This window comes from Pararge aegeria, chromosome 22, assembly GCF_905163445.1.
Source record: "Pararge aegeria chromosome 22, ilParAegt1.1, whole genome shotgun sequence".
NCBI classification, from domain to species: Eukaryota; Metazoa; Arthropoda; class Insecta; order Lepidoptera; family Nymphalidae; genus Pararge; species Pararge aegeria.
Window position 1 is genome coordinate 4,328,288 of NC_053201.1, and position 14,508 is coordinate 4,342,795.

The 14,508-nt window shown below is 35.2% G+C and overlaps 1 protein-coding gene across 1 annotated transcript in view; it reads right to left on the minus strand.

Moving 5' to 3' along the window:
* Positions 1–14,508, minus strand: part of LOC120633910 (protein trachealess) — a 60,820-nt gene that overhangs the window by 22,369 nt on the left and 23,943 nt on the right. The window contains exons 3-4 of the mRNA XM_039904309.1: positions 8,920–9,009; positions 2,633–2,801 (exon numbers count right to left, since the gene is read on the minus strand). Coding sequence (XP_039760243.1) covers positions 2,633–2,801; positions 8,920–9,009 — 259 coding nt within the window. The remainder of the gene's footprint in view (positions 1–2,632; positions 2,802–8,919; positions 9,010–14,508) is intronic.

Below are 14,508 nucleotides of genomic sequence, written 5' to 3' on the forward strand. Positions count from 1 at the left end.
GAAGCTAATATAGAGCGAAAAAGTTTAATATGTTTCTGTTTTTCTAGTTTGTGGTGTGGTATATTTTTAGGGTTTCCAAAATAAAAGTGCAATAATGTCGTAATTCAGTGTTTTGCCACACTCTGTTATTTGAAAGGTCTCCGTTCTCTCAGTTGAAGTATAACAAAACATTGAGTAACTTTTCCGACTTTATTCCACGTTAATTTGTATGGCCCTTAAATTCTATTCTTTCTTATCTAATTTTGACATAACAGACAAAAACAATAGAGAGTATAAAAATAGTCGTTTGACTCCTAGTTTAGGTATGTAATGTCAAAGATTTAGTCAGAACTGTGGCTTTTTGCTTGTGTTTTTAAAGAATCTATTTATAAACGTTTCTTATTAAGAATAAACGAATCTACATTTTATAAAACAAACCGAATACCTGTTTTGAGAAAAACTAAAGTGATTTCTCATTGTTTGCTTAAAATCCGTAACTGAGATTTCTGCTAGAAATGGTGCTACAAGTCATTCGGACGGACCCAGGAAACCTTAGATATTTTTTACAAGAATTCAATTATTCGGAAATTCAACATTATATATATTTTACTATCGGATTAAATCAAACCTCCATTAGCCCCGTAAATAAATTTGCTTAGTTTATTAATTTATTATGTATGTACCAGAAATTGTGATTAAAAAGATAAAATATATGAAATAAACAAACAAATAAATAAATATACTAATGAATGTACTACGACAATACACAAATCGCCACCTAGTCCCAAACTAAGCGTAGCTTGTGTTATGGGTACTTTGATAACTGATGGATATTTTTATGATACATAAATACTTGTAATATACATATAAACACCCAGCCACTGATTAACATTCAGGTTCATCACACAAAAATTATCCAATCGGCTGTGGGAGTCGAACCCACGGCCTTCAACTCAGAAAGCAGGGCCACTGCCCACTGCGCCAACCGGCCGTCTTATCAAACGCACGCACAAAGGAACGCTTATCTCTATAGAGATCTCTTACTGTCATCCTAAGGCAAAATAATAGTTAATAGATTAATTATTTATAGTTATTAGAGAATTAGTTTCAAAATAATAGGTAGCCATACACTTTTTCCTACAGTTCAGACCTCTTTAATTATTCGGCTGTAAGATATTATAATTTTCTTGCAAAGACATTATTTTACCTTCTTCATCATCACTGGAGTTTGAAGGAGGTAATGAAGAACAAAGATATCAGCATAAAAGCCAGGTTATACGATGTCGCAATTCTCCCATGCTTAATTTATGGATGCCAAACATGGACACTTAGAAAAGCGGATGAGGAGAAAATTGCGGTATGCCAAAAGAAAATGGAAAGGAATGCTCCTTTCCATGCTGGGGGTAAAGTTGTCAGACAGGCTAAATAACCAAAAACTCAGGAAAAGAACGGGTGTTAGCGACGCCCTGAGGCAAGTTATATTGCTAAAATGGAAATGGGCAGGTCATGTTTGCAGAGCAAATACCATTTCATGGACGAATATATTGACAGAGTGGCTGCCACGGAATAAGAAAAGGAGAAGAGGAAGACAAAGGAAACGCTGGGCGGACGTTTTTACTCGAGTATGTGGACCTTTGTGGATGAGAAACGCTAAGGAAAGAAGGGAATGGAGAGAGTTGGGGGAGGCCTACGCCAGAGAGGCGACTTCTAACACAACACAACAAAACAAATAAGAATTGAAGAGTAGCTATTAAATAAATGTAATGAAATAAAATATGTAATTTGTTAAAATATGTATAAATTTAATTATGTTATGTTGTTTAATTATGTGAATGAATGTAATATGTATTTATTTATTTTTTTGGTAGCTTTATTTATTGGTAGTAGAATAAATGGCTTTTATTTATTTATTTATGTTATTTATCATCATCACTATCCCTACTTTTATTAATGAATGAATGAATACTTTTTTATTAATAGTATTATAGAACATTCTATTACACCACAGAAAATTCACAGATATACAAATACAATAGAGCTTTAAGGTAAAAGGTACAATTTGGCTTCCCTATCGCTAAATAGCGATCACTTTCAGGCAACCGAAGGCATACGAGAAAAAGCTACAGGTAATTGGTAGGTGGTACAACATATATATAAGTAAGATATTATGTTTTAGCTATATTTATTTCAAGTTTAGTTTAAATATGTTTTATAAATATAACCTAAACTAACTATATAATGTAAAACTTAATAAAATCTAAAACGTCTTCGAAACCACCGCAGCGAGGCGAGCATTTAGAAACTATAAATACAATGATGATGTTGAAGAAGAAAAAGTGAGTTGAATAGAAAAATATCGGAAGAAGAAGAAGAAGAAAAACTTTATTGCACGTATAACCTACAGGAAAAGAAATAGAAGGCGGCCTTATTGCTGCAAACAATCTCTTACAGGCAACTTTTGTAGATAGGACTTACAGCAAGAGAACGGGATAATGCCAAGAGTGCGCAAGAGTGCAATCGGAATTGATTTCTTGTAATTTATTTTTCGTGAGCCTCAGATTCCGAAACACAAATGAGTTTTGCTTAGCAATCAAGAACTCTTGAAAACTACTAAGAAGGGAAAGTAGGCAGCTTGTAAACATTAGGTACATACCGTCAGGATTATTCGTCCCATGCTGACTGCCCTCTTCGCTGCCCGAAGCTGGACTGTTGAGCCCTGTACCTCCAGACCTGCCAGCTAAAGACAGCCCCAGTTGCTCCGCTATCTCCGCGTGATCTGCCTGGTGGACGTAGTCAAATATACTACTGCCAGTCATTTCTACCTGTTGACAAAAAAGGACTGTCAAATTTCTTATATCTTGGATGTCTAGATGATCCACGAAACATATCGTTTATTTCACTTTTCAATGATGTTTAGATCAACATATAAAAACTTGTCCTGTTAACTATAGTTTTGACTTCAAGACTAATCTTCACTTTCGGGTTCTTTCGCTGATTTTGAACCACGGCACGCACCTATAACTTTTATAAGTTATGTCCGTTTTAAGAATTAAATAGCTTTAACTTAATGCTTTAACGGTGACGGAGAATATCATGAGGAAACCTGTCATCCCTGTCCAAGAGTTCTTCATAATGTTCTCAAAGATGTGTCCACCAATCCGCACTAACCCTAAACCCTGAGCCATTCTGAGAGGAGACTCGTGCTTCATAATGGACCGATAATAGGATGATGATGGAGACCAACAACAAAATCAGCGCCATCTCTTAGAATTCTCATAAACTCATAGCATCACGGAAAAAAAAATATGACACAAAGCTCAGGAAAAGATTTCTTCAGCAATAAGATCGCCTTTGTTTACCAATGTTTGTGTAAATTTATTAAATTGTAATTTGTATTGTTTGTAATGAATTTGAGTGCAAAAAAGTGTCTTTCTATATAATAAATCTAAATGTGAACTCTGAAGGAGTTATACGTAACTGAAATTAATCTAAACTTAAAATTAAACTTCCGTTGCTATAATATTTCATGTTTTTAAAGTACCTACTTACTACCACCGGTCTAATATCGATCTAAAATGTACCTTATGCCAACAAACTAAAGTTGAAATTACTTAAGATCAGCTATTGTAGTCAAATGAAGACACCTCACGTACGGTCATCGTTATGAATGAACCTACCGTTATCATACATCGCATAGCAGGTGGCATCAAAAAAGACAATGAAGCAAGTAAACTAGAACCCGTGCAAACAGCCTCAGATGCTGGAAAGCCGACTGTTAAAGTGAAATTAAATGAGCATGATTCCCTTGAAGATAAAATTGTTTGTAACAACAAAAATGGGAACTTAAAATAACGTTTAATATTACTTATAATAATATTGGTATAAACATCTACTTTTAAAGAATCAGCTTGCACTTATGTAAGGTTCCCTTCTCCCACAGGAACAAAAATCAACAGTGGTAAAGCACCTGTAGCCACAGAATTTAGAAATTATCTTGATTGCCATTGACCATCGATTGGAAACTTGTTGCTATCTAACTTTCTTGCTTCTTTCACGGCGTATGCTAATGTTTTCTTTAAATAAATTTATCAAATATAATTGTGAGATCCTATTAGGCATTCAGTGGTCGTGTATCCGCAGTGCTGCCGTGCATGTGAATTGCGCGAACAATGGTGACGTTACGGTGGTCGTTTCTGGGAAAGATCCTAAGCATTTTATGGCGTTTACCGATTCAACGATTGAGCGCTCACAAATTTGATGCTGTTGACAGGTGATTTGATGCTGAATATGTTTAGTGGCTGCTGTTCATGTTGACTTCTGATTGTTGTTTTGTGATACGACACATTGTCACTGTCGGTATTATATGGAATGTTAATTCTGTTACCTACCTAATACTTACTCATCAAAAACTGCCTTGTGGTTAGCATGATCGACTCTCGAGATTTGCTATCAAGAAATTCAAATTCAAATTCGAATTAATGTAGACCTATTATAGGCACTTATGAAGCAGTCATATAAATAAAAAAAAAAATAAAAAAAAAATAAAAAAAAAAAAATAAAAAAAAAATAAATAAAATAAAATAAATATCATATAAATATATAATTTATTACCATTACTGGGAGGTGATGGTATATTTTAAGAACCAACCCTGAGTTTGAGTTTGACAGCCGATTGGCGCAGTTTGCAGCGACCCTGCTTTCTGAGCCCAAGGCCGTGGGTTCGATTCCCATTACCGGATAATGTTTGTGTGATGAGCATGAATGTTTTTCTGTGTCTGGGTGTTTATATGTATTTTCTAAGTATTTATGTATATAATTCATAAAAATATTCAACAGGCATATCAGTACCCATAAAACAAGCTACGCTTACTTTGGGGCTAGATGGCGATGTGTGTATTGTCGTAGTATATTCATATTTAGTTTTAAGTTGGTGGCTAGAGAGCCTTGAAAGACACGTAAAGCGGTCCTGCGCCTGATGTCGTTTACGCTCCTGTTGGAGCGGTCGTCCCAATCGACTATGAGAGTGAAGGAATAGAGTGAAGTATAGAGAATAGTTATTTGGAAAAGCTCTCTGAAGATTGACCACCTTTTTCGAAATCACCCGAGTAAACTGTTTGAAGTAGTATTTAACCACTGTGCATTTAGTATGAAATGAGTATCTAAGCTGTAATGTAGATTAAATGAAGTGCTTGCTTTAGAGATGGGGATAAACGCAGCATTAATCGTCCCCCATAGAGGTGAAAAAAAGACATCAAACGAGTCTCTGAGAGTCACTGAAAACAAGCTATCCAGAATCCACAAACTCCACAATTGACCTATGTCCAGCAGTGAACGTCTATCGGTTGAGGTAATGGTGATAATGAAAACAGCAGTGTAGATTATAATAAAAAAAAATTATACGCAATTATAATTTTGTCTTGTTTTTGTACTTTTAGAACTTATAACCGAAATACACTTATTTAAACTTTACAAAACTAGCTCAGAATAGTGCACACTAAACGAAACTATTTCCTTGATATTAATGTGATTGAATTAGTTGAGTTTTCAGCTATGTTTTCAGCAGCTAAGAATAATGTGGGATAATGTGGAGATAGTAATAGTTCTAGGTATATTAAAAATACTATGTATGAGATAAATCGTGGCTAAAGTAGTAGTAGGTGATAAAGGCTAACTAAGACTTAAATAAATTGAGCTACATCTAGAACAATCCAAGTCCATATCTCGTAGAGTAGACGCTCGTAACTCACAATAATGGACCTACGTGAACCAGCACGTAAATAATTTCCAAACGAAGGGTCGAAAGCATGTCAAAACAAAAAATAAAATATCCATTTTCACGTTTAGCTATCCATAGAAAATACGACTTCGGATTTCCTATTGTCGGCGTTATCATCAGTCTTTAGGGTTCCTTAAATCCCCCGAAAAAAAATGGCGGCAGAATTTAATATAACAGGAGCAGGGCTTATAAGGAGGCTATAAGAAAGTTGTGTCTGCTTATTTACCAGGAAGTTTATGTATTTTATGTCTACTCACACCGACACAGCCTAATGTCCATATGTTAGGTGTTGGTACTTTGTTTGTGTGAGTGTTTAGGGGTGTGTGAGTTGGCTTCAGAATTAGGATGAAGAGCACGCGCGCGCCTTACCCGGGACGTGACTAGCATATCTCATTTCTCTTTCCCCCCCGTTCGTTGTCTCCCTCACACCACCCTCCAGCCATTTTGAATCAACTGTTTCTCAGTTTTCAGATCTTTTCCTCCTTTCCTTTAATTTAGTAATGTTTAATTTCATCTGGATGTAAATTTCCCATTTTTTTCCAACTAATGTTTTTCTTAAAAAGCTTGATTTTGAAATTTTGTTATAAACTCTTTAAGAAAAGTGTAATATTTTGTTATCGCTGAAGATCTGAGGGTTTCTCTATGACACTTTGTTTCTTATCTACGCAGTCATTGATTTACTAACCAATAATTAGATGGCAGACCGAATTCCAATGTAAAAAATAAGAATAGCACTAGTAAACTTAATCTACCATCTTAAGATTTTGTTTAGACTGATTATTATAAATTTGATTTGAATTCTGAATAACAGTTTTAAAATGTCAGAATTAACATAGTTTTTAATTTAGGAGCTGTTCATTTAAACTTATGTCAAAATAAATCAATGTTCAGCTGAACAGTTTGCTTGAAAGCCCTTATCTCTGGAACTTACAGTCAGATTTTTTCAGAAAGCCCAATTAGGAATCGAGTAAAAATAAAAAAAAGGAAAAATGTTATTCGAAAACTAAGTCATTTAAAATTCTGTCGTCAGGCATAGCTGCTATATATAATATCTAGTATATTATGTACTAGATATATTACAACCCATTGCGTGTTTTTTTTAATCTAGTTATTTGTATTTAGCTACGTCACAAAAGATATGGTCGCAATAAAAGTATGAAAGTTATAAAATAGACTTCATTCATAGTTTCACAGCAGAGCGGAGACGCGGCGCGATGCTATCGTGAGCGTACACCGATCTACGATAAAACTCACGTGTGTATACGTGGGTTGGTTACGTTGTAGTTACCGGGCGTTAGTACATAAGGTACTGCTTAAAGCTTTTGTGTCTCTTCCAACTTTATTTAAAACCAGCTGTTATTCGCGGCTTCTTGGTTTTTTGTTTTTTCATGAATCCGGCGGGAACCGTAAATTTTCCCGGGATAAAAAGCAGCCTATGTGTTAATCCAGGGTGTAATCTATATCCATTCCTAAATTCAGTCAAATCGGTTCAGTAGTTTTTGTGTGAAAGAGTAAAAAACATCCGTCCATCCATCCCTACTAACTTTCAATTTATATTAGTACGACGTAACGCTTGTGGGTAATATTTCGGATAATAAGTGCAAAGCTTATATAACACGTAAGCTAATAGAAAAATACTTAATATTAAAGGTTATATAAACTTATTTTTAGACCCCTCTAGCGCAATGGTGAGTGCTATTTTAAGTGGGAGGTCCCGGCTTCGATCCCGGCGGGGGCAATTAGGGAATTTAAATTTCTGAATTTTCGACGTGCCGCCAAGCGATTTAGCGTTCCGGTACGATGTCGTGTGGGAACCGATGATGCAGCCCAAACCTGTTAGGAGTATGGCAGATATATTAAACCCATACCTCTTATCGGTTTTTACATAAAATCGTTCTACATTTCGATTCGACGGCCGACTGGTGCAGTGGGCAGCGACCCTGCTTTCTGAGTCCAAGGCCGTGGGTTCGATTCCCACAACTGGAAAATGTTTGTGTGATGAACATGATTGTTTTTCAGTGTCTGGGTATTTATCTGTATATTATAAGTATTTATATGTATTATATTCATAAAGATATTCAACAGCTATCTTAGTACTCATAACACAAGCTACGCTTACTTTGGGGCTAGATGGTGATGTGTGTATTGTCGTAGTATATTTATTTATTATTATTTATTACTTATTTATTACTATTTGTCGGTAAGGTTGTAACTAGCCACAACCAAAGCCTCCCACCGGACAACACCCCAGAAGATTCAGAAATTATGAATTCTCAAATTGCTCCTGCCGGGGATCGAACTTGGGAACTCCCATAGAACGCACCACTGCGCAAGAGGGGTCGTCAAAAGATAGTTATGCAGCGCATTCATTTGAATGCCAAGTTAAATGCAGTACATTTTCTGCACAGCGCAATGTCATTCATAAGCTCGCTTGGTTGATTAATTATATCTATGAATTTTCATTGAATTAATAATAGGTATTAGGTACCCATGTAGTAGGTAATAGTCAGTCATGAAAATAAACATGCAAACAGGTATTCGAATTAGCATGCATGCCGCGCCTTTATCCATACTTTTCCATACTAATATTATGAATGCAAAAATTAGTTTGTCCCGACTTTACGCTCTAACTGAGCAACCAATTGTCTAGATTTTTGGCATAAAGTTATTTATTGGATAGAAGCAGGCGTTACTTTGCGGAAATCCATGATATATTATCAAAATTAAGCTTAATTTGCTATACTCCGCGAAAAGCAGGAGAATCTGTGTGGTGTAATTTATAATTTCTTCAATCCTTATACCCCACACCAAACAGATCTTCGGCAATATACCCTCTACGCACGTTTCGCTCCGAAACCGGAGCATCATCAGGAGATGTTGACTTTACAATGAATAATTGTTAAATTGTTAACTTAACAATTATTCATTAAACAGATTGAAGAAATTATAAATTACACCACACAGATTCTCCTGCTTTTCGCGGAGTATAGCAAATTAAGCTTAATTTTGATAATAAAGTTATTTGAAAGCACGTGAAGTAACACAGGCTTTTTATCCCAGAAAAGTAAACAGTTCCCACGGGATTTGTGAAAAAGTTGAATAGTCGTGGACGAAGACAGCATAATCGGATAGAAAGTACATAAAGAAATTGATGGTGTACTTACTTGTGAGAGCCCTAAATATATAGAAACAGTTTCGGATATGTACAGAAACCTTCCATCCGCTGCCACCGACAGCGCAAAACCGTCGAGAGACTGTGGACAAAGGAAAACATATGTATTAATAAAAAGTAAACCCAAAATAATTCATTAAACTGCCTGTCTGAGGCACCTATGAGAAATCACATATTTTCCATTATACACTGTGAGATAATGGTAACATTTTATATTGGTTAACTAAAAAAAAACGTAGATTAAAGCACACAACAAACTTAGCTAGGATTAAGATTTAGGTGAAGATCACCACAGTGTCACTTAAAACTAATTAGGTATTGCTATTTCTGAAAACATGGAGTAAATTATGCAATTTATGGTTTTTAAAAGAAAATAAACATCCACGTAAACATCTACGTCTAGATCTGTATGTAACTATGAATTCTAAAATTTGAAAAGAGCGTCATCTTTTTTTTTTAATTAACGTCCGTAATCCGGGAGTTTTATAATATCATGTAAGTACAGCTTTTTTTTTCCGTCACTCTATCGCCATCTAGCCTCAAGATGAGCATAGCTTGTGTTATGGATACCAAGATGACGGATCAATATATTTATGAATAACATACATAAATACTTATAATATACTTATAAACACGGCACAGACGGCCGATTGGCGCAGTGGGCAGCGACCCTGCTTTCTGAGTCCTAGGCCGTGGGTTCGATTCCCACAACTGGAAAATTTGTGGTTGTCATTTGTGTGATGAACATGAATGTCTTTCAGTGTCTGGGTGTTTATATGTATATTTTAAGTATTTATGTATCCTGTTCATAAAAATATTCATCAGCCATCTTAGTACTCATAACACAAGCTACGCTTACTTTGGGGCTAGATGGCGATGTGTGTATTGTGTGTATTGTCGTAGTAAAAAAAAAAAAAAAACACCCAACCACTGAAAAAACATTCATGTTCGTCACATAAACATTTCCAGTTGTGGGAATCGAACCCACTGCCTTGGACTCAGAAAGCACGCTGCCCACTACGCTAATCGGCCGTAAATTTTAACGACACCTCACACATCCTTTGTTCATGCATTTAGTAGTTATGATGGAATAGAGAAATTTACAAACACATACATGGATCCTGAAAATATAAAACCTCTTCTTTCGGCAGTCATGTAAAATTTTGTATACAGTGGTCTGCCTTGATTGCTCAGGATGCTTAGCTAAGTTCCAAATAAATGGCGCTTTCTTTATCAATATAATAAGCTTACAAGTTTTGTAAAAAGTTTAGCACATATCTATAGATCTGTCATACATAAATGAACGAACAATCTTCTGCGCCGCACGAAAAGTAAACTCAAAACACGATAATATAAAAATTAACTAAAAAAACACTTATTCACGTAAAATTGTTTGAAAATCGATTACGCGACCGAATTGACCTCCAAAACGTAAAACGTAAATCGTTGCATGCACGTCCTTATTTTTTTCTCAAAAAACGTACAACTAGTACCGCAACGTTGCACCTATTAAAAAAAAACCAAGTGGGAGTTGCGCTCCCACACCGATGGTTCCGTCTAAACTTGTTGCATAATGGTTTGTCTATTACTGAAGTCGATTAAAACGGTTTTCGTATTTTTCCCAATGTATATAATTTATTGTATTTATATCTTTACAGTGTGTATTATATTACTGAGAAGATAGATGAATATTATATAGATAGACGAAGAAATAAATGAATATCTTTAAACGAGCAATTTTTGTATATACATAATTGGAACCTCGGAATCGGCTCCAACGATGTTCATGAAATTTAGTATACAGGGAGTTTCGGGGGCGATAAATCCATCTAGCTAGGATTCATTTTTGGAAAATATCATTTTATTCGTGTTTTCCGGTAATAACCGATTTGGTGCAGACGAAGTTGCACGGGTCATCTAGTTATTAATATTGAAAAAGGTCATTACTTCTCGCCAAAATCATGAATCTTATTTATCAGGAAGTAACACATTGGTTTTGATTCCTACATCATCAACATATCAACCCATTACCGGCCCACTACAGGGCACGGGTCTCCTCCCGCAATGAGAAGGGGTTAAGGTCGTAGACCACCACGCTGGCCCAGTGCGGAATGGTGGATGGATGGAGTCAAAATATGCAGTATAAGCAGCACCTACCTTTATATTTACCTTACTTTAGACGTACCCTTTGAATGCATTGAATTAAAAGATTTGATTTGGGCTTGCAGACCTGAGTTTTAAATATTATTTGAAACTTGATACCTCTACGCGTTCCTCATAGAAATGGTCTTGTGACATAGACAGACAGATAAACAGAGAGCTGGACAGCGATCCTATAATGATCTTGTAATTATCAGAGTACCCAGGAGACTGTATGGTAACGCATTTTAGTATATGGTAGTAATAGTAAGAAAAAACCGATTTCAATGTTTCAAGATCGACTCCACGGGATCAAAGGGGATTTCCCGGCTACGCTTCTGACCCAACCAAAGGTTCCATGTGTCCATTTGAGGTACGGAACCCTAAAAACAGCCGATCGAATCAAGGAATCACGTAGCAGCCAGTTTTCGATCCGCAATAGAAACCGCAGCACCACAGTATTATAATGTAAGATTGCATAAAATTATATTGTTTACGTGAGCGAAATGATAGTATTATAATCGATTTTTTTAGCATTCCGCGCCCGTTACGTTGAAACGCGTTTTATCTTTTTTTATGTCTTTGCGGCCCTCAAATACCAATCAAATGTGGTAAAGTTGTATTTTTTTTCTTAATCTGACAATTCCAGGGTTTCAAATAAATAAATGTTGAATCATTAGGTTATCTGTGTGGATAAAAAAGAGGTCTATGTTTGACTGTATGTATTTTTCTTGATTTTTGCTGTTTACCGATTTCTACGATTAGAAAAGTTCTATTATAGTAGTCAAGGACTACGTCGACGACAAAAATGCTTGGGTGTAAATTATTTCAAACCAGGTTGCTTCTTTTATAGTTTTAAATGACAATGTGAGATGGTGATACCAAAAAAACAACCGGCTAATTTTGTTGTGGGCTTCTTCTTAGACCAGGGCCCGTTTGGAACCCTCGTAGCCTCGTTTTAAGTTGACGAACTTAGTTATCGCCATCAACTCACTTCTATGTCATATTTTCCATGTAATGAACGTGCCATCTATATGCCTATGAATAGAGAAATATTTGACTTTGACTTTGACTTTACGTAAATTTTTGACGAAATTTAATATCCCTATAATAGTTCCATTCTCCATGGAAATCGAGGGAAATCCTCAAATCTTTTAAAGTGTGTTTTGAACTTACTTTAGTATAATCAAACATAAAATCGTCATCGCCTTTTAACAGAGGAACACTTTGCAGGGCATGTAAGGAATACCTCCTACCAAGTATCCTCCTGCACTCATCAACCTGAGCCTTTTATGCCTTATGCGCAGTATTAAACCAACAAACACGGTCTTCAGACCTGAACACAGTAAAGTTGCTTGGAGGCAACATAAATAAATATACTACAACAATACACACATCGCCATCTAGCCACAAAGTAAGCGTAGCTTGTGTTATGGGTACTAAGACGACTGATGAATATTTATATGACTGCTATATATAAATACTGATAAACACCCAGACACTAAAAAACATTCATGTTAATCACACAAACATTTTGCCGTTGTAGGAATCGAACCCACGACCTTGGACTTAGAAAGCTGAAGCTGATGCCGAAGATTTTCGTTTCAATAAAAAGTCGCTGCACACTACCCCAATGGGCCGTCAAAAAAAAAAATAGTTGGAAAATCCAAAAGTGCACGCCTCATAATCTCATTCATTACAATAAAATTGAGATTATTTGTAACTAATAATTAAACTACATCTTATTATACCGTGAAAAGTAATAGGCTTTTATTCCTCAAAATACTGAAGCCTATAAAAAAAACCAACTCGACAAGTGAAGTATTTCGCTCGTTATCGTGACCACAATGATACGGGATCCACACATACAGACACACGGACGTCCAAGGCAGAACTTTTTTAAACCATTTTTTAATTGGTTTAAATAATAAAGAGAGATTTTAAATAAATTTGTCTATATTCACTTATAAAAGCAATAAAGAATAAAAAAAGTGACATTTTAAGTTGGAGAATTAATTTTAAGTCGGTGTGCGTAAACTGACAGTGATACCCACCTCAACGCTTCGCTTATGAGGCGTGCAAAACATGAACATGGGACAGAAAAATAAGCTTGGCTGTAGAACATCTCCGGACGAGATTTATCACAAAAATAATTACTACTGCAAAAGTTAATTTTTAAGGTACAAACCAAAATTAATTAAAATAGTTGACCGTTGTCGACACCAATTGTGTAGATTTTCGGTAATCTTATCGTTCGCCCTCCGCAACATTGTATATAATCGAATAAAACAACGAAACTCCATTAACAAAACAACAATGAGATTAACTATTTCGTCTATTATTTCGCTAAAGTTGCATTACATTCAATACAGAACCTAAATTACGAAGCCGTTCGCACTTGGCCGCGATTTTTTTAAGCAATCCTTTAACAAAGTGAGGTATCTTAATATAAATGTCGTTTCAATTAATATCGGTTATGAAATTTTCGGTGAAACCGGCGAATTATTAAGTTTTGATGTCGAAAGTTATATGTTTAGACACACTGCGGCCGGGCTATTGTTGAAAACTTTTTCAACTAGGTTATTGAACAGGTACCATTATTATGTTATAAAAAGCATGAAGTTAGCCAATTGTGTAACAAAGTCAAGTTCGATTGTGTTTTGGGAGGTTTTAGTTTTTTATGAAAATAATACCGGACGATGATAAATAAAGACCGGGAGACGGCGGACTGTTTATTCGGACTGTTTTATAAGTTTATCATCGTCATTATCATAAGCCTTGATAATGTTATACAAATCTTAAAGCTTCCTCTTTTATAATTAAAAAATAAACGTATTATTTAAATGGGATTTATTTTTTTTGATCAGATTAAATGATCACATAGCATATAGTTGTTTTTTTTTTTGTAAAATTAACAGTACTTCTAAAAATTAGTATTTTTTTCCTGCCCCATCCTAAAGAGACGGGGTATGTTTGTAATTAAGGTAGAAAATAAAATTTACTGCTGTTTACGAGCCAATATTAAAAAAAAGCTATAGACGAGCCTGCTAGAATGTTTTCAGTACAACAATATTTATATGAACGAGTATAGGTGGTAGGTTGACAATATTATGCAATATAGGTACGAATCTAAATTAAGTATAAAAGTCGTCTGCAAAAACACATACTTGAATAATATAACTTCGAATTTAAATCGGTTATTTATTTTGTAATGTATAACTGTAAAATAAATTCCAGTACGACACTGTCAACAAGTCGATATCAGACTCTTTTACTATAAGCAGATTGATAAAAAATAAAACTTCCGAGACGATGGATATCAGCTGTGAAGTTAGAGTGTCAATCACATTATTACGAATGACCTTCAAATTTTTTGGGTTCAATTGTGTCGGAGATTCTTATCTAGTTTAATACTTTCTCTATACGTAAGTTCGTGGCTACT